At 54.3% G+C, this 19,780-nt stretch overlaps 1 protein-coding gene across 1 annotated transcript; it reads right to left on the reverse strand.

Annotated features, from left to right (window-relative positions):
* Nucleotides 1–732: 732 nt before the first annotated feature.
* Nucleotides 733–18,990, reverse strand: LOC120394627. Its single transcript, XM_039518865.1, has 3 exons — nucleotides 18,181–18,990; nucleotides 3,594–5,116; nucleotides 733–1,189 (listed from the first exon to the last, which is right to left on the reverse strand). Exons 2-3 carry the CDS (start codon nucleotides 4,797–4,799, stop codon nucleotides 1,109–1,111), a joined length of 1,287 nt encoding a protein of 428 aa, XP_039374799.1. The 5' UTR covers nucleotides 4,800–5,116; nucleotides 18,181–18,990; the 3' UTR covers nucleotides 733–1,108.
* Between the last annotated feature and the right edge of the window lie 790 nt (nucleotides 18,991–19,780).

Consider the following 19,780-nt stretch of genomic DNA (forward strand, 5'->3'; position numbering starts at 1 on the left):
CATAGGAGGGGTCTGGGTGGGCTGCCCCCCAAAGAGGGTGGCTGGGGTAGGGGGACCTGGGCCCTCCCTGTCCCACTGGGTCCCATGGGTTTGCCACCCAGTGGGTGGGGAATCCCCCCGAAACACACCGAAGTTGCAGGGACACTGGCTAGTTCCTCCCTGAGCTACCTCCTACCATGACTCCCTGCAGCTGAAGACTAGGCATCCATGGAGCCTCCAGGCCCCTCGGGCGGCGCTGCTCCCAGACACTGCAATCTCCCTGGGGTGTCCGCAGGTACCTGAGCACCTGTCTGGGTCCTGGCATCTCCTGCTCCCACAGTCTGGGGTCCTGGCTGCTCCCAGGCTGGAGCTGGTGTGGTGCGTCCTTCCCCCTCGGTGGACAGCCCAGACTGAGCTGAGCTGCTCCCTTTTATACTGCAGCCGCAGTCGGAGCATGCCCAGCCGGGGCGAGGGGGCGTGGCTTCCGCTGCCAAGAGTGCAGGCTTAACCCCTTCCTCTCCAGTGTGGGGCAAGTGCACCCCATCACAGGCTCCCACCCAGACAGCCAAGGCAAATATGGTGAGGATTACTGAAAATCTTGTTCATCACAGATGAAGGTCTACCAGTCTCAAGGGATCGGACACATCACCCGCCAGGTCAATGAATATTTCAGATCTCACCCAAATATGCGTTTACAGCCAATTCTTATTAACCAAACTAAAGTTTATTAAAAAAAGAAAAGAGAGAGCGTATTGTGGTTAAAAGATTGTTATACCTACAGATATGACTAGCGTTCTTAGGGCAGGTTCATAGTAGAGATGGTGGGGTGCTAGCTTGCAAAAAAGTTCTTCCCAGAATCAGTTCATTGGGTTATAATCCAATTAGACAGTCCCTATAGAGAGTTTGTTCAAATTCTTCCATGAGCAGCAGCAGAGTGATCCAGACTGGAGCTGGACACCTCAGTCTTGCGACTCAAGCTTTCCCTGACCAAGTTTAAGCAGATCTGAGATGTCAGGATGGGGCCAAGTTCTTTTATAAATCTCTGGCAGGCTATGGATAGTCTCTTGACAGCAGCTATTCCTTGGGTGAAGAATAGGTAATATACATTGCGGCTTTGCAGTAAAACCTCCTATTGCCTATGTATACAAAGGTGATTGCATTCATCAGCGTAAGGTAATTCTCCATTGAGCCATTCATAGTTCACTACAGACTTCAAAGAGAAATAGAGACAATGGTATTATCACACCCAAGTTCCAGCTAAACGTTAATATCCCCTTTTGATCTCTGAATCAGTAGAACATAGTAACAGACAGGAATTGTCTGGTTACATCGTTAACCTCTAACAAGATATCGGGAAACACAGACCAATACAATCACTATCTTCTTCCAATTCTCTACCAGTACAAGTCTACATCTGAAAGCTCTAGTCTATCTAACATGGTTTCATTAGCTATTTATAAGGAACAGCTTTAATTATCATGTACATACTTTTATAATGTCTTTCAAGGTAGAATTTGGGCCATTTAGCCTGCTAGTCGCTTAACCCTTTCTGGCCCAGTGTCACCAACTCCTTATCTACACCTCTACCCCGATATAACGTGACCCGATAGAACACAAATTCGGATATAATGCGGTAAAGCAGCGCTCCGGGGGGGACGGGGCTGCGCACTCAAGCGGATCAAAGCTAGTTGGATATAACGCGGTTTCACCTATAACGCGGTAAGATTTTTTGGCTCCCGGGGACAGCGTTGTATCGGGGTAGAGGTGTAGTTCCTCAGATTGAGAGGGAACCGCTAGGCCCTCTCTCTATGCGACAGGTCGCAGGCCTACCCTACTGAACTAGACTTATGCTCACTCGCTGAAGCTAATGTCTTACAGGGCACAGGCCTGTAGGTTCCTTGCGTTACAGCTCAATACAATAAAGGTTAAATCAGCCCTATGGGCTAGAAACGAATCGATCTCCACAGGAAAACAGGCACTTAGATTTAGGGTCAAACAGCTTGTCTACGTGGGGAAATTGAATAGAAATTTATACCGCTACATAATTTCTCCACTTTACACACAATCAAGCGGTACAGAGTGGCCACATGGGAATCATGCTGGCGTTGCTAGAGCGATCTAATTATTCCCCTGGAACTACGCTGGTTGATTTCCCCATGTCGACATGCTCACAGACGGCTGATCTTTGTTGAGATCTTTAGCACCTTATGAGGTTAGAGAAAGAAATATACTGATGGGTGGATTTCCTAAGAGCTTAGCTGACCGACAGCAGTTTAAAGGTACAGGGATACACTTCGCTAAGCCAAAGGAAATTAATTTATATATTCCAGTTTCTAACCACCTCCATCACTGGCCATTTTAAAATCACGGATGGGAAGTTGATCTAAGAGGTCTTACTCTAGTCCAAAGATGAATTAATTCAGGGAAGTCTTCGGGCTGGTGTTACACAGGAGGTCAGAGTAGATAATGGTAGTTTCTTCTGGCTTTATAATCTGTGAATCTATCCCCGGAGGAATATGAGCTTCCAGTTTCAATGTGGGTGTCTTTCTATAGGCCGTAAATCTTGTGTGTTGGGGGTGCACCATCAGCCTTCTACTGGCTGAGTGTCTAGGGGGGCATGGAATTGAAGAGGCATCAGATGGGGGTGCACACAGGTCGGTGGCTAAATGTTTTGGCCGTGTCAGTGTGAGGGGAACCAAGCGGCAGATTTTTGATGTGGGGGTGGGACGGCGCCATAGCTGTTAACATGCTCCATACACGGTCGCGGCGGATTTGAGGTCTGTTTGTGCCGCATCATGTTGGCACCAGGAACTCAGAGCGCAGACCTCATGATCTGGCTGAGCTCTGAGGACGGCTCTCCGACAAGGCAGATCTTGGGCCATGCTTCAGCAAAGAGTGAGGCGGAGGGGGCAGGGAGAAGGGGAGTGAAATAGAGGTGGGCATAACATCCCCTCTGTATCCCCCTATCCTGGTCACATGGGGGCTGGGAGCCAGGACTCCTGGGTTCTCTCCCCGGCTCTGGGAGGGGAGTGGGGGCTGGTGGGTTAGAGCAGGGGGGCTGGGAGCCAGAACTCCTGGGTTCCCTCCCTGGCTCTGGGAGGAGAGAGGGGGCTGGTGGTTAGAGCAGGCAGGACTGGGAGCCAGGACTCCTGGGTTCATCGGCACCAACTCTGTGGGTAGTCTGGGTCTGGAGCACCCATGGGGGGAAAATGGTGGGTGCTGAGCACCCACCAGCAGCCCCTCTATCAGCACCTCCTCCTCCCTCCACCTCACCCCCACCCACCACAAACAGCTGTTTGGTGGTGTGCAGGAGTTTGTGGGAGGAGGAGAGGGAGGATGTGGTGTGCTGGGGGGCAGAGAGTGTGGTCTTGGGTGAAGGGATGGAGTGGAGGTGGGGCCTGGGGCAGACCGCAGGGGTCATGTACCTGTGCCTGGGGTCTGTCCCCGGCTCTGGGAGGTGAGTGGGACCTGGACCCGTCATCCCACAGCGCTCTCAACAGCATTGGTAGGTATCCGGCTAAGATGGGGATGAGGTTCAGAAAGCCCTTGGGGAGTAGTTTCCGGAACACCCTAAGCAAAGTCACCCACTTGGTGGCTCTGACATTGTAACTGACCTTCCCATCGATGATGCACATGTCCACTTTATTCTCCCCTTTCCCAGAGACAAAGACCATCTCGCCCCTGTCGCACTCAATGACCAGCCGGGCGTTCTCCTGCAGGCAGCTCGGCTCAGCGGAGAAACCCCTAACGGCCACGTTCAAGGCCTCCTTGACCTTCTTGGGAGCCCCTGACAGACCCCGCACCTCTCTCTGCACGCTCTGCAGGCTCTCAATGCTCAGCGGCTGTTCAGAGCGACGCATCCTCTCCTGATACATCTCCCAGCTCTTCACCTTCACCTCGTAGCTGGGTTTCCCGTCACAGCAGGTCACGGAGACCTCGCAGTCCCCATCTTCAGAGACCAGTTGCAGCTTCGTCTCGTCCCAGGCGACGCACATCCTGGGGTTGTCCCGGATGCACTCCGGCTCTTGGGGGAATTTCCTCAGCAGCAGATTGAAGCAGCGTCTCAGCTCCTTGGTCATCACCCCCCAGGACTCCAGCCTGTTGCGAATTCTCTCCAGGTTCCCCGCGCTCAGCCTTTGTGGGCAGGAGCGTAACCTCTCCTGATACACCGTCACCGTGGGCTCCTTCACCTCGTAGCAGGGCTCCCTCTCACCTTCGGACACCGTGATCTCACATTCCCCCTGGCCCGACACAAACACCAGCTCGGTGCAGTCATGCCGGATCACCATCCGGGCGTTGCGCTGCACACACCGGGGCTCCCGGGGGAACTCCGCCAGGGCCCGCTCAAAGCCGGCTCCCAGCTCCTCATCCAGCAACCCCCACTTCTCCAGCGCATCCCGCACACCCTGCAGGGACTTGGTGCTCAGCTTCTGGGGACGGGACTTTAACCTGGCCAGGTATATATCTCCTGTGGGCTCTTGCACATGGTAGTGGGGTTCCCTACTGGTGTGAGACACTGTGATCTCACACCTGGCTGATCCACAGACGAACACCAGCCGCTGCCCCTCCAGCTCAATGACTAACTGGGCATTGTTCTGCACACACAGGGGCTCCCGGAGAAACTCCGCTAGGGCCAGCTCAAAGCACCTTCTCAGCTCTGGGTTCATCAGTCCCCGGGACTCCAGTCGGCCCTGAGCTTTCTTTAGATTCCCAACAGTCAGCTGCTCTGGCCCCTTCCACCCTTCCACTTTCTGGATCCAGGACTGCGGGGCAAAGCGGTACCAGATGCTGAGCATCAATTCTGTGGCAATAACGAACATCCTGAAGGGCCCTTTGGGCCAACAAATAGGAACCCCAGATTCTGTGCGGAGTTTGGCTCCTGCAGATTGAGCTTGCAGGAATCTCTCAACCCCTCGGGTCCTGGAGGTGCGCTGCCTCAGCTTAGGAGACAGATTCCGGAGGGACTTGGGTCCTCTCGACCCAACGAGTCTGAGCTACCAGCTGTGCTTCACCTGATGCGCCCAGTCCTGGCTCTCTGGGGATGATCCAAGGTGCGTGTGTGTGTGTGTTTGTGTCATGCACGAGCCATGATGTGTGGGAAATTCCTGCTTCACCCAGTGTCTGCTTCTCTTGGGACCTGGAAAATGAATGAGATCATCTCAGCTGGGGCTCGATGCGGAGGGACAAAGAGCTACTCGAATCGATACAGCCAGACCCCCAACAGGAGCAACTCGGCACCGCTCCGCTGTCAGAGCTACACCAAGTAGCTAGCCCCATTGACTCCAATGGAGCTACGGCCCATTGACCCCAGCTGGGATCAGGCCCCACTGACTCCAATGGAGCTACGGCCCATTGACCCCAGCTGGGATCTGGCCCCATTGACTCCAATGGAGCTACGGCCCATTGACCCCAGCTGGGATCAGGCCCCATTGACTCCACTGGCGCTACGGCACATTGACCCCAGCTGGGATCAGGCCCCATTGACTCCAATGGAGCTACGGCCCATTGACCCCAGCTGGGATCAGGCCCCATTGACTCCAATGGAGCTACGGCCCATTGACCCCAGCTGGGATCAGGCCCCATTGACTCCAATGGAGCTACGGCCCATTGACCCCAGCTGGGATCAGGCCCCATTGACTCCAATGGAGCTACGGCCCATTGACCCCAGCTGGGATCTGGCCCCATTGACTCCAATGGAGCTACGGCCCATTCACCCCAGCTAAGATCTGCTCCTACTGACTCCAATGGTGCTACGGCCCATTCACCCCAGCTGGGATCTGGCCCCATTGACTCCAATGGTGCTACGGCCCATTGACCCCAGCTGGGATCAGGCCCCACTGACTCCAATGGAGCTGCGGCCCATTGACCCCAGCTGGGATCAGGCCCCACTGACTCCAATGGAGCTACGGCCCATTGACCCCAGCTGGGATCTGGCCCCACTGACTCCAATGGAGCTACGGCCCATTGACCCCAGCTGGGATCAGGCCCCACTGACTCCAATGGAGCTACGGCCCATTGACCCCAGCTGGGATCAGGCCCCACTGACTCCAATGGAGCTACGGCCCATTGACCCCAGCTGGGATCTGGCCCCACTGACGCCAATGGAGCTACGGCCCATTGACCCCAGCTGGGATCTGGCCCCACTGACGCCAATGGAGCTACGGCCCATTGACCCCAGCTGGGATCTGGCCCCACTGACTCCAATGGAGCTACGGCCCATTGACCCCAGCTGGGATCAGGCCCCACTGACTCCAATGGAGCTACGGCCCATTGACCCCAGCTGGGATCTGGCCCCACTGACTCCAATGGAGCTACGGCCCATTGACCCCAGCTGGGATCAGGCCCCACTGACTCCAATGGAGCTACGGCCCATTGACCCCAGCTGGGATCAGGCCCCACTGACTCCAATGGAGCTACGGCCCATTGACCCCAGCTGGGATCAGGCCCCACTGACTCCAATGGAGCTACGGCCCATTGACCCCAGCTGGGATCAGGCCCCACTGACTCCAATGGAGCTACGGCCCATTGACCCCAGCTGGGATCAGGCCCCACTGACTCCAATGGAGCTACGGCCCATTGACCCCCGCTGGGATCAGGCCCCACTGACTCCAATGGAGCTACGGCCCATTGACCCCAGCTGGGATCAGGCCCCATTGACTCCAATGGAGCTACGGCCCATTGACCCCAGCTGGGATCAGGCCCCATTGACTCCAATGGAGCTACGGCCCATTGACCCCAGCTGGGATCTGGCCCCATTGACTCCAATGGAGCTACGGCCCATTGACCCCAGCTGGGATCTGGCCCCATTGACTCCAATGGAGCTACGGCCCATTGACCCCAGCTGGGATCTGGCCCCATTGACTCCAATGGAGCTACGGCCCATTGACCCCAGCTGGGATCAGGCCCCATTGACTCCAATGGAGCTACGGCCCATTGACCCCAGCTGGGATCTGCCCCATTGACCCCAGTGGAGCTACGGCCCATTGACCCCAGTGGAGCTACGGCCCATTGACCCCAGCTGGGATCTGGCCCCATTGACTCCAATGGAGCTACGGCCCATTGAGCCTAGCTGGATTCTGCCCCATTGACTCCAATGGAGCTACAGCTGATTTAGACTGTCCTGCTGGGAGTGGGGGAGGGCACAATTTCAAATTTTTGGGGGGCAGGCGTAACTTTCTAGGGGCCACACTTCAGCCACAATAGATTTGAAATATTACGAACCCCCACCACTACGCTGCAGGTAACTATTTCAGACCTTGTGGTCCTGCAATGATTTGGATGATGCCCATGAACCATAGTTCATTACACCCTAACTGAAGGACTGTCTCACGGTTCCCCACAACCGAAGCGCGTTTCCTAGCAGCAGTTTCTGTATTTTTACATGTCCAGTGCACAAATGATAGATGGACATTCTAAATTGAGTAGAATTTCAAATATATTATTGAAAATCTTGGAGCCTTAAGATCAAAACTAAAAATGAAAGAAGAGGGGCCATATTCTGTTCTCATTTACACAATTCCAAGTTCAGAATAATGGGTGAAACCCAGGCAGTTACTCCAGATTTCCAGCAATACTGAGAAGAGCAGAATTTTGTGTTTGTTAGTTGCAATTTCTGTTGGAAACTGTGCAAGAAACGATGAGTAGGATTCTCCGCTAAAACCCCTCGCCAAGGGAAGAATTCATGTAGCACAACGTATGGTAAGTGTTAAAGTGTACTTCGTTACTAGCACTTACTGATGTTTCTTTGTAAAACTGCTATGAAGTAAAGATTGGAACAAACTCAGGCCCCCGGTAACATCAGACCTTTGTGTAGGACCAATTGCAATGAATTAACTATGGCAAAAGGTCCATCTGTCTGGACATCATCCACAACGGACCCTTTCATTGGGGTGGGGGGTGAGGGAAGGGGGTACCTAGATATAAAGTTGAACTGGGGGCTAGACCCTTAAACACGTACATCCCACGTTATTCGCAGCCAATGCTTGTGCCTAGGGAAACGAAGGTGGTGGCTGCTGCTCTTTCTGTTGAAACATTGGAGATGGCACGAGAAGTGGAGGAGATCAGAAAAAAAAACCCTCTGGATAATTCAGAACCAGCACAATATCTTGTATTTCTTCCTGTCTCTGAGCTTTTTCTGCTATTTTTTTAGGGCTTTGTTCTAGGCATTTCAGAAATGGGGCTGTGTCATGCCCGTGAAAGCACTGGCGGCTGGTGACTGCCTGGGGGCGGTCGGCAGAGCGAGGGGCCGGTTGGGGACAATGAGGCGCAGCGGGAACGGCCCCACTCAGCCCAGCACAAGGGCACAAACCCACAACTGCTAGACACACACTGGCCCGCCCAGGCCTGCACTACCAGCGTGTCCCTTCCACACTGCCCCCCTGCCCAGTGCCCGGCCCCCCCGCCAAGCACCCCTCGCCCAGAGACCTCCCCCACAGATCCCAGCGCCCTCACCCAGAGACCTCCCTCACAGATCCCTACGCCCGGCACCCCCTGCACAGAGACCTCCCCCCCACAGATCCCTATGCCCGGCGCCCCCGCACCCAGAGACCTCCCCCCACAGATCCCTACGCCCGGCGCCCCCTCGCCCAGAGACCTCCCCCCACTGACCTCCCATCACAACTGCCCAGAACACCCCCTGCCCAGCTCCCTCACCCACAGATCCCCAACTGCCCAGCACCCCCCTCACAGTCCCACTGTCACAGCTGTACAGTGCCCCACATTCCAGAGGAGATTCTGCAGCAAATTCTGTGCATCATATTTTAAAATTCTGCAATTTTTTTTACAGTAAATACATGTGGAGGCTCCACCACGGCAGGGGGGAGCACAGGCCACTGGCTGCATGGAGGTCGGAGATCCCTGCAGCCTCCCCCACCCCACCCTGGGACAGGGACTCGGCAGTGAGGCTGAACCTGACCCTGACCCAGTACAAGGACCAGGCCTGCCCCACACACACCCTGGGGCCCTGCCCCTCTTGTGCCAGGCGCCGCAGGTGTGGGCAGGGGCTCAGCCTGGCAGCAGGATCCGAGTGCAGAGGGAGTTGGGTGGGGGGCTCCAGGTGGGGTAAGAGAGGGTTCTGTGGGGGGCAGTCTGGGTGCAGGCAGCTCAGTGGGGGATCTGGATGCACAGGGAGGTTGCAGGTGCAGGGGCAATGGGAGTCTGCAGGGGGGACCAAGTGAAAGTGGTTGGAGCTGGGGTGTCTGGGTGCAGGGAAGTGGGGTTCATTTGGGTGGGGTCCAGATGCAGGTGGTTGGGGCTCAGTGGGGTGTCTGGGGGCTCATCGGGATGGTACCGATGTAGGGAGGTGGGGCTTGTCAGGGTGAGGGTTTGCTGGGCCTGCTTAACAGGGGAGCCCCAGCTGCTGCCAAGGGGATCTGCATGCTGGGCCCCCGCATCCCCGCTGCCCCCCGGTCCCCCCTCCCCTTCTCTTGCCCCGCTCCCACTGCTCCATCTCCTCCCCATCCCACCCCCATCCTTTCCCACTGCCTCTGCCCCCTGCCCCACCCCACCGCGGGCACTCACTGTTGCACAAGATGAAGGATGGCCCCCAGCGCACAGAAGGGAGCTCGACCAGCACTAGGACCCAGAGGGGGTGTCCAGCTGCAGAGTCCAGGGACCTGAGCAGCAGCTTCTCTTTTCAGCCGGGCTGCGCAGCTCCTGTGGGGGGGGTCAGTGTCATGTGACCTTGCACCCCCACATGGCCCCACAGAGCGGAAAAGCTGGTTCCTGCCTGGGAGGAGGAACACCCTGCTTTGGGGGTGGCAGCGCCAGCTGCAGGAAACAGGGGAGGGGAAGGGAAGGGGGGGTCCCTCTCTGCTCCCAGAAATAAACCAGTGTGTACACCGAGCTCCAGACAGTCTAAAGGATCCTCCTAAAGCGCGGGCTGCATGCCGGGATCCTGGGGGAGAGTTTCCTGCCCTGTGCTGCGCAGGCGAGATCATCGGACGGGCCCTTTGTGGGTTTCACCCCCGCGCCAGCCCCGGGGCCTTGCAGGGAACCGGAGCAAGAGCCAGGAGAGAGGAAAACGTGAGAAACATCAGAGCTACTTACTGGGGGCAGCCGGCAGCGAATCTCCCCCCGTTCTTCCGGCTCCTCCAGTGCGCCGCAGGCGAAGGCTTCAGACCCGCCCCAGCTGGGACTATTTCCCCTTTCACTTTCCGTTGTAAAACGCCCCGAGATGCTCTTTTTCAACTCTCAGTTGAAGGCCACGTCACACGACGTTATCACAGATAATTCAGACGCAGGCTGGTCCCGAACGCGGGGCAGCGCCAGGCGTGTTCGCCGAGGCCGCGGGGGCGGGTTTTAACCAGGCCACAACTTCATTAGTTCCCCTCTCGCAGCCTGCCTCTCCCCCGGGCAGCGAGGAGCCGGAGAGCCGGATGCTCCCTAGAAGTGGGGGAACCACCGGCCCTGTCCCCTCTGCCCCTTCCCCTGCGCCCGCGCCCCACTTGCTCCTCTCTGTCTCCTCCCCCCATCGCTCGCTCTTAAGGCAGGAAAAAAGTCATGGGGTTACGGCCCTCTGGTCCCTCTGTTCAGGCGCCCCTGGCAGTGCCCCGGTAACAGGGAAGGGAGGGGAGGATGAAGCAGGAAATTTCCACAGATGTTGAATGGGGCTGATGTTTGACAGCTGGGTCAGCTGGGTTGGGGCAAACTGAGGCTGGGCCAATTTACAGTGGGGAGGGGGAGCTGGGCCATCTCGCCGGGGGCTGGGCTACCGTCCCCCCATTACCCAGCCATAGACGGTGTAGTAAGATGAGGCCCTGAAACATAAACCCTTGTATCCGAGGCCTGAGGCGTGAGCTAAAGTCATGGTCAAGACTTTGCTAACACAAAGCAAAGTGAAGCCGTGAGCCAGAGGCAGGCCCTGCTCCCAGACGCTGGCAAGGGAAGGGCTGATGCTGCGAAGAGACACATCCCGAAAAGGTCCTGGGCACTAGAGATATAAACGTGTCAGAAAACTCGGCTACTGGCACTTTCGGCGCAGATAACACGGACCAGGCTGAGCCAGGCTAAAGCCGGGGGCAGGAGAGTGATATGATGGACGGGGCTGTTTTGTTTGAACTGTGAGAGGCGGCACCTTGCTACGTAGAGGGGCTGCACCTCAGCGTGTCAGGAGTGAGGTGGAACGTGTGTGCACCGGTGGGTAAGAATTCACCCCGGGGCGGTGTCTGTCCAGCCTAGGGGGCAGTGGAGAGTCCCGCCACTGACTGAGCCGGTCCATTGTCAGGGTATGTCCGGTAGCGTCTGCGGGGAACCATTCCTGTGCTTCATTTGACAATAAACCTGGCCGGGGCTCACTTCGGACCGTAGCAGAGTCTGTGGCCATTGGGGGTTCTCTTGGGGTCTGCGGTGTCAGTGATCTGCAGAGCTGGGGCAGCGCACAGAGGGAACATGCACAGGCAGCCGACTGTCATCAACATTGAACAGAGCAGAGCACCACACCGGTGGAGTCTGACAACCAAGGGGAAAGAGCGTTTAACCTCCTCAGCTTCTGCGGCCATGAGTCAGGGCAGTGGCTTCCTCCGAAACAGAGGGGTTTGCTGTCAGTTGCTAACGAGAGAGGAAAAGGGGGGGATCCGTGAGGAGATTTTCTGTCAGTATTTGATCATTCGGGAACAAACCAGGATCAGTGGGAGGGGACTTTTGTATCCATCTTTAGTCACCAGCTCAGGGCCGGATTCTTAGCTCGTGGCCCCGGTGTCAATCTGGCATCTGATCCGGGCCGGATTCTGATCTCAGTGACCTCTGGTAGGTAGGTGAGATTTCTTCCTTTCCTCCAATTGTCTCCCCCGCAGTCTAGGATCAATGCTGATATCCCCCATGATATTCGACAGCCTTACACCCCCGAACTGAGACCACTTTACCTTGTGTCCCCTTCAGGTGCTGAACGATGAACAGTCAGAGAATCTGAGCTGAGCCCCAAGGTCTAGGAACCGGGATCCGGGCTCTCCTGAGAAGAGTTGGATGAACTTTGGCCATTTGTAGGGCAGAGCCTTGTCCTCCCGCTCTGGGAAAATGGAACACCCCGGAGTTCTGCCTCCAAATGGAGCCTGGGCTTCAGCAGAACTTCTCGGCCTTTGCAGGATGAGATTTTTCTTTCCCAACAGGGTAGCAAAAAGCAAAGCAGACGTCCCTGAGCTGTTGAGTATCGCCGACCTCCTAAGAGTTCAGGGCAGACTGGAAGCCCAGGGGGAAATGACCAATGAGCTGAGAACATGCATGGACCTCACCCTGCAGGGGCTCAAGGAAGAGCCTTCGGGCATACACGACAAGGCCCAGATATTGATCCAATGCAGAGGAATAATGCTGGGATTTAAATCTGGAGATGGGGAAATGAGATCTACGTGTATTACAGCAACGGGGTGCCCCACTACGACATGAAAGAGCCAACCGTGGAGGTGCATCTGGCCCGGCTGCGCTCTCACGCAGAACGGCTCCGTGTGGAGAACCTGCTGAGAGTGCAGAACCCACTGCAGGCTGGAGGGAAGACGACCGAGCTGCTGAAACGGGTGTAAAATGGTTGGAGATTACTGCCCTATGAGAACAAATGCCATCCAGGTAACAAGACCATTAGAAACAATCAGCCAGGGGGGTTAATTAATTATTGGAGATATACCAATCATCTAGAACTGGAATGGACCTTGAAAGGTCATCAAGTCCAGCCCCCGGCCTTCACTAGCACGACCAATTTTTGCCCCAGATCCCTATGTGGCCCCCTCAAGGATTGAACTCAACCCTGGGTTTAGCAGGCCAGTGCTCAAGCCACTGAGCTATCCCTCCCCCAATAAAAATCTATGCTGGGCTTATACAGGGTGTCTCTTCTCAGACACACGAGTGATTTAAAAATCACCATTTCCCCCCCAATGAAATTTATGCTGGGTTTTGTTAATTCACTCTCTGGCTTCTGAGCCTTAACTTGGAAATGTGACCCTGTGACTGGGGTCTCGGGAGGCCACTCTGAGAGGGCGCAAGCAGGGCAAATGGTAAAGACCGGGGAGAGGATCCCCCAAACTGGGGGTTTATTCTAACAATTAATTAGAGACACCCAGCCAGCATCAAAACAGCTTCTACAACACCTTCCTGGCTACCCAGATGCCAAAACCGCAGTTCCCTTGGCTTAGGGCTGGTTCGGTGCATCTTGCTGGGTTTGTTACTGGCTGTCTTCATGGCTCCAGGCTTCCTGCAAGGTTCTGCAGAGGGATCTGAATGCCAAAGCAATGCAGAGAAGAAGAGTTTTGAAGTTTCACCCCTCTGGGGAAAAACAATCCAGGCTTGTGTGACCTGGTTCAAAAAGTTTAAGATGACAGAGGACTTGAAATGATCTAAAAATGACAGGGAGAGAAAGACCTCACCGGGGAACTGATAGGTGTGAGCCTGTGACTACCAGAACTAGGCCTTATGGGAGGACCTGAGGTCTCTTCCAATCCTAATCGTCTATAATTCGATGTCCTGAGTGATTTTAGATGGCTCAGGAGCCCTGGTAAGCTGGGCACACGAAGAAGCTGTTCATTGTTTTAAGATCAGTTTTCTCTGCAATGCTCTTGCCCTGGATAAATAGTATTTGGCTTCATGAAAGCCACCTGGCCACTGGATATCCCTGTAATTGTCCCCAGTGATAACAGAACTCCGCCCACAATTTCAACTCCACCCACCACCCAAACGCCACCCTGAAGTCTCTCATAAAAGATTGTGCAGATTTTAGAATAAGCTAATCCCCCTTTCTCGACTGCTTGGAACAACAGCAGAATAGTTAACAATCAAACCAAATAAATAGTCGCCATTAGGTTTCAGAGTTAACATCCTCCTGAAGTGAATCAGGGTAGCTCACAGCCTTCAGAGGTGTTACTGAAGGCTGCCTGCTGATTCAGACAGATGTCACAGCCTCAGTGATACAAGTCTGAATTTGTCATCGTCACCACGAAGGCCAGAGATGAAGTGTTTTAAATGAAAGCTGAGAGGTGGGTTTGTGTGAGTGTGTGTTGAGCCACGTGAGTTCTGAGTAGGTCTCTGCAGTGTGTATCTTGTTATCTGCGGATGGTTATGTGTATGTTGCATAGCTGATCTGTGTGCGTGTGTATTGATGTGTGTCTCTGTTGTATATGTGGTTGTGTAGATGTGTCATCTATGTGCATTTTGTATATGTTTTCATTGTGTCTGTGTCTGTGTTGAAATTTTGTGTAGGTGCATGGGGAGGGGATGATTTGTGTTGGTTTTGTGAGTGAGCGGCGTGTGTTGATCTGTGTCTGCTGCATGCAGGCAAGTTGGTCTGCGTGGTTTTTGAGTACTCGGCTCTGTGTGTGTGTGTGTGTGTGTGTGTGTGCATGCTATGTATGTGTTAAACACCCAACACACACTCCCTCTCGCGTGCCACCTCCCTCCCTCAGGTAGCTTTGAGCCGGGCTCCCAGCCCGTTTGGCTCGGGGAACCCCCAGCTCCAATTACGGTAACCGGAGTCAGCGCCTGTGTTATTCAGAGCTAAAAATAAGGGTCTGGGAGCTTGACATTGGGAGAGAAAGTGAAAGCGTCGGTTGTTGTGAAGCAGGGCACAGAAGCTGGGACAATTCCCCCCAGAGGCTTCCCCAAACCTGGCAGGTAGGTCACATTCCTCTTCCTTTCCTCCTCGTGTCTGCCCTGGCGTCCCAGCTCAGCTCTGCCATGGTCCCCGTGTCCCTTCATCCCCGGGTCCCCTCGGGAACAGGCTAACTCGGTCTGTGGCCTGAATTACCCCTCGCACTCTGAGCCCCGCGGGAGCCGGGAACACAAAGCCTACGGACGAGAGGAGCCATTTTGCCGTCCTGTCCCACCGCTCAGGGGGCCTCGGGGCAGAGCCAGGTTCAGCATCACCTCAAGACAGCTCTGAACGGTCAATGCGTTTCTGCCCCTCTTCCCGCGTTGTCGCCATGAACAGGCCTCAGCAGGAGGGAGGGACCAGGAGCGGGGAGTTCCTATTGCAGGCGAATGTCTTCGCTTCTCCATGAACCTTACACTTAGTTTGAGGAGCTGTGCAGGGGGTCACAGTCTGGTTGAAGGGCTGTACCAGCTGTAGGAAGAGCTAAATTAAAACCCCAGGCCTGTTCCGGCCACCCGTTGGGCCCCAGTCCCATTCTGGCTGCCCGCAGGATTGCCAGCCCTCCGGATTGTCCTAGGGTCTCTAATGAAAGATGCAACAGAGTCCTGTGGCACCTTTAAGACTAACAGATGCATTGATATTAGTCTTAAAGGTGATCTTAATTAGATGCATTAGTCTTAAAGGTGCCACAGGACTCTCTGTTGCTTTTTACAGATCCAGACTAATATGGCTACCCCTCTGAAACTTAATGAAAGATGATGTCACGTGATGAAACCTCCAGGAATATGTCCAACCAAAACCAGCCACCCTACGTTGGGCCTAGGCTCCGGGACAGATCTTTGAAGGCCCTTAGGCATCAGAGTCCAAGTGAGTGGCCTGTTTTTAACTCAGGGGGAGGGAGAAGCAAAGGACTTTGGACTCGGTGGTGAGTCGGTCACCGCGGAGGAGGCATGAGATGGGGAGAGCACAGGGGAGCTGGGAAGGACGGGGAGGAGGTGTCTAAATTCAGGGCTCTTCTCAGAACCATGTTCCCTTATGTTCCAGCTGGAAACACCGGTCCCAGGAGGGAAGAGCACTTGGGGATGGAGGGACACGGCCCCTTTGCTGGGACCCTGCGTCCAGCTGAAACAGAGGAGACGGACCATTCCTCACGCACACCCAGCAGGCGGCTCCAGGAGCTGGAATTACAGGTGGGGGGCTCAGACGGGCTGTGGTGAGGGGGATTTGGGCACCGGGAACATCACCCTGAGGTGAAGTTGGCAGGTGTCACACGCTACCGAAACGGCTTCAGTTGAGTGCAGAGGAGGCGCGGAAGGTTGTGGTAACGTGCGAGGAAGGATCATCCCGTGCTTAGCCAGCCAGGCAGGGACTCGAATCCTGGATAGTCCCACACACAGCTGTGCTGGTGCCCCTCAAACCCGACCCACAGTCCCTGCTAGCCCAGCCCTGGGCTCTCCACACACACAGCTGTGCCGGTGCCCCTCACTCCCAACCTGCAGCCCCTGCCAGCCCAGCCCTGGGCTCCCCACACACACAGCTGTGCCGGTGCCCCTCACTCCTGACCCGCAGCCCCTGCCAGCCCAGCCCTGGGCTCCCCCCCCACCACAGCTCTGCCGGTGCCCCTCAATCCCAACCTGCAGCCCCTGCCAGCCCAGCCCTACCCTCCACACACAGCTGTGCCCATATGTTGTGGGGATTACCTATAGGGAAGAGCCCCACCTAGCATGATTACCAATCACGCTTAACTCACCGGGTCCACGTTTTGTGACATTCACCAATCTCGCTGCCCTCAAACTGAGACCCTGGTCCCTTGCGTTGTCTCCAGGTCCCGAAATAAGGAATTGCAACAGAGCGTGAGCTGGGCCGTGAGGAACCAGGGGAAACCAGAATGAACCTGGGGCTGAGGAGCTGCGTGAGGCTGATCTTTCACTTCCTCTGGGGGACCTGGAACATCCTGGCACCCTGCATCCGAACTCAGATTTGGCCGATGTTCCTGTCCTTCACCAGGGGTTTGAAGGATGTGGTCAAGGGGGTCTGGAGACTGCGGTTGAGCCAAACACGTCAGAAACTGATGCTGCTTCTGCTGCCTGCAGCGATAGGGCTCACGCTATTTTTCTTTCCCCATGGAACAGTGAATTATGAAGCTGGAGAACCAGAACCCTTAAGTGTCTCTGACCTGCTGAGAGCGCAGGGCAGACTGGAAGCCCAGGGGAAAATGACTGAGGACCTGAGCGCCTGCATGGACCTCGCCCTGCAGGAATTCATGAGAGAACCCCCAAGCATACAGGACAACGCCCAGATGCTGATCCAGTGCAGAGGAACCGCGCTGGAATTTAAATCCGGAGACGGGAAGCATGAGATCTATGTATATTACCTCAACGGGGAACCCCGGTACGACGTGAAAGAGCCAACCATGGATGTGTATCTATCCCGGCTGCGCTCCCACCCGGAACAGCTGAGTGTTGAGAACCTGCTGAAGGTGCAGAACCGGCTGGAGGCCGGGGGGAAGATGACTGAGGTGCTGAGACGATGCTTTGAACTCACCCTGGAGAGATTCCCCAAGGAGCCGGTGTGCCTGCAGCACAACGCCCGGCTGGTGATCAGCACCATGGGCACGAGGATGGTCTTTCTCTCTGGAAGAGGGGAGAATGAAATCAACGTGTATCCCGACCGCACGGGGCTCGTTCAGTACGTGGTCAAAGTGCCGGGATGGTGGGCCTGGGTAGCCAGGAATAAGGTGATCGTAGTTCTTGTTACAATCCCAGTCTTCATTTGCCAAATGATGATCTATCAGAAAATTAGGCAACGTCCTTAAAAAACACTTAGCTTTAGAAAACTACATCCACCAAACACTGAGTCCTCCGTCTCCAACCAGACAAATTTCAGCGTCGCCAATTCTTGTGATTTAATCACAACTGTCACAATAGAAGGAGTTTTCCTGCCATTTATCAGCTAGCTGAGAATCTCAGCTTCCCTTCAAAGTACAAAGTAAGTTTCTAGCTCTTACGGGAGCTGAGAGCGCCATGGGAGTGAGACGACTAGTGGCTCAATACTTAGAAATGGAATAAACAGAATCCAGCACAAATGCAAAACGGGGGATGCCCGGCTAGGGAGAAGTATTTCAGAAAAGGATCTGGGCGTTATAGTGGATCACACATTGAATACGAGCCAGCAATGTGATATAGGTGCAACCCCCCCCTTATATTCTGGGGTGTATTAACAGGAGCGTCCAATGTAAGACACGGGAGGTCATAGCTCTGCTGGGCACTGATGAGGTCTCAGCTGGAGTCCTGTGTTCAGTTCCGGGCACCGCACTAAAAGAAAGATGTGGATCAACTGGACAGAGTCCAGAGGAGAGCCACAAAAGTGACAGAAGGTTTGGAAAACCTGAGCTAGTGAAGCAAATGCCAAGACGTCTATTGATTTCAGGAGGTGCTGTAACAGCTCCAAATGCATATCACAAAAACACATACACGTTATTCCCAAGGGCTAGTCATCTGGCGCCTGTACGTGACAAAATTCATTGCCATAGAAGCAATGGCCAGTCGTGCACCAAAAATCCAACACACGCTCTTCCATTCTGAGCATGGTAACTATGTATTGACCAAGCGACAGGTGGCGATTTTGGTACATACCTCGTTTCCGTGCAATCCACAGCTCCACACACATGTTCCATTTGCTCTTTCGTGCTGTTCCAGCTACTTTGCATGTACAATTAAAAGAAAAAAAAACTTTTACTTAAAAGAAACAAAACAAACCTATACTGGGCGGAATAGTGAAACCTGAAAGAGAGTAAGTGAAAAGGACGGACTGATCCTACAGGGATGTGGATATAGATCGATATGAAGAGAATGTGAGATGAAGACACAAAGAAGCATAAATGAATAACATGGAGGGTGCAATAAATGAGAGATAACGGAAGCCTGATATAGACAGACAGGAAGAGAACAGCAGTGATCAGATTGGTGTGACAACACTGTGATAGACAGATATGAAAAGAGAGTGAGAGATTAGATACGTACAGAGACAGGGACAATTTGAGAGTTAGATATATAAAGATACAAAGAGAGTGTGACAGACAGAGCAGAGCATAGAAACGTGAGTACGTATAAGGATGGTGTAAGGGATCGGGGTGTAGTCGGTCTGGCCTAGTGGTCACAGCTGGGCTGAGGTTTCCCCACCAGAGACGGGAGTCACCAGGGCAGAGGTGGAAGAATTGCAAGGCCAGGTCCCAGAAACAAGAGTCAGGGTGAGACCGGCTACCAGGTTAGAATCCAGGGGGGAGAATTAGGGTCAAGTCAGGCTGGAGCTAGAGACCAAAGGTCAGGAGATGAAGCAAAGTCCAGCAGGCCACAAGCTGTGCGGTTGCTCAAACAACTTCCTGGGCTTACTCCTGGGGTTAAGTAGGGGCCCTTGGCCAATCAGAGACCTGCAGGGTGCTGTCACTCTGGGTCTTGTGGGCGGTACTTCCTGCAGTGCCTACTGTGAACACTGCTCCCTAACAGTGCTGTTACATGGGCTCCTGGTAGCAGTGTGGGACTATCAGCCTCCCCCAGGCTCTGCGGCTGTGGGTTCTAATCCCAGGGTCCCTAGCAATAGCAGGAACTGGGAATAACTGGGTACATGAGAATAGCTTAGGTGGCCTCTTTCCTCCAGGAAAAATTATTCCCAACCAACATAGGGTGTGAATGTAAAGTGGAATCACTACTCTGGAGTAACTCTGTCTGAGGATACTCCTTCTGGAATAAGTCTTGCTTCTGTTTAACTTTTCAAACTGGAACAGGGCACTCTTATTCCAGAAAGCGTCTGCCTATGGAGTTATTCCAGAATAGACAAATTGGATGCATCGGTGTAGGGATGGATAGATGGGAGCGGATGGGTAGATAATCAGGCATGCATGGAAATGGAGAGATTTCTATAGAGCATGAACAAACTTAGACAAAGACAAGACAACGCCCAGTGCTTCGATAACAGAAAGTGGGGTGGATTTTTTTGCTGCTCATTTCCTGATGAATTGCTGATTGCACTAACGGTGAGATTATAGGTGTTACAAAGGGAAAGGGTTAATGAATCGAGAGACACAATCTTTCCTACTGATCCCAGTAGCCTGAATATTGAGTTAGGAGCTGTCTTATGTCCTTCGGAAAATCATCCCGCTTCTCCGCTGTTCGCAGAGGTCAAAGGAGATCGGCAAACTGCTTAAAAATGCAGCCGTTGATTCTTTGGGCTGTTGCT

This window comes from Mauremys reevesii, unplaced genomic scaffold, assembly GCF_016161935.1.
Source record: "Mauremys reevesii isolate NIE-2019 unplaced genomic scaffold, ASM1616193v1 Contig70, whole genome shotgun sequence".
Taxonomy (NCBI): domain Eukaryota; kingdom Metazoa; phylum Chordata; order Testudines; family Geoemydidae; genus Mauremys; species Mauremys reevesii.

Bases quoted from the DNA above. Each gene is read 5' to 3' on its own strand.
- LOC120394627 (XM_039518865.1), bottom strand. From the start codon at position 4,799: ATGTTCGTTATTGCCACAGAATTGATGCTCAGCATCTGGTACCGCTTT. The intron at 1,190-3,593 runs GTCAGTTACAAT...TTCTCTTTGAAG, and splicing joins TGTGCATCATCGATGGGAAG to TCTGTAGTGAACTATGAATG.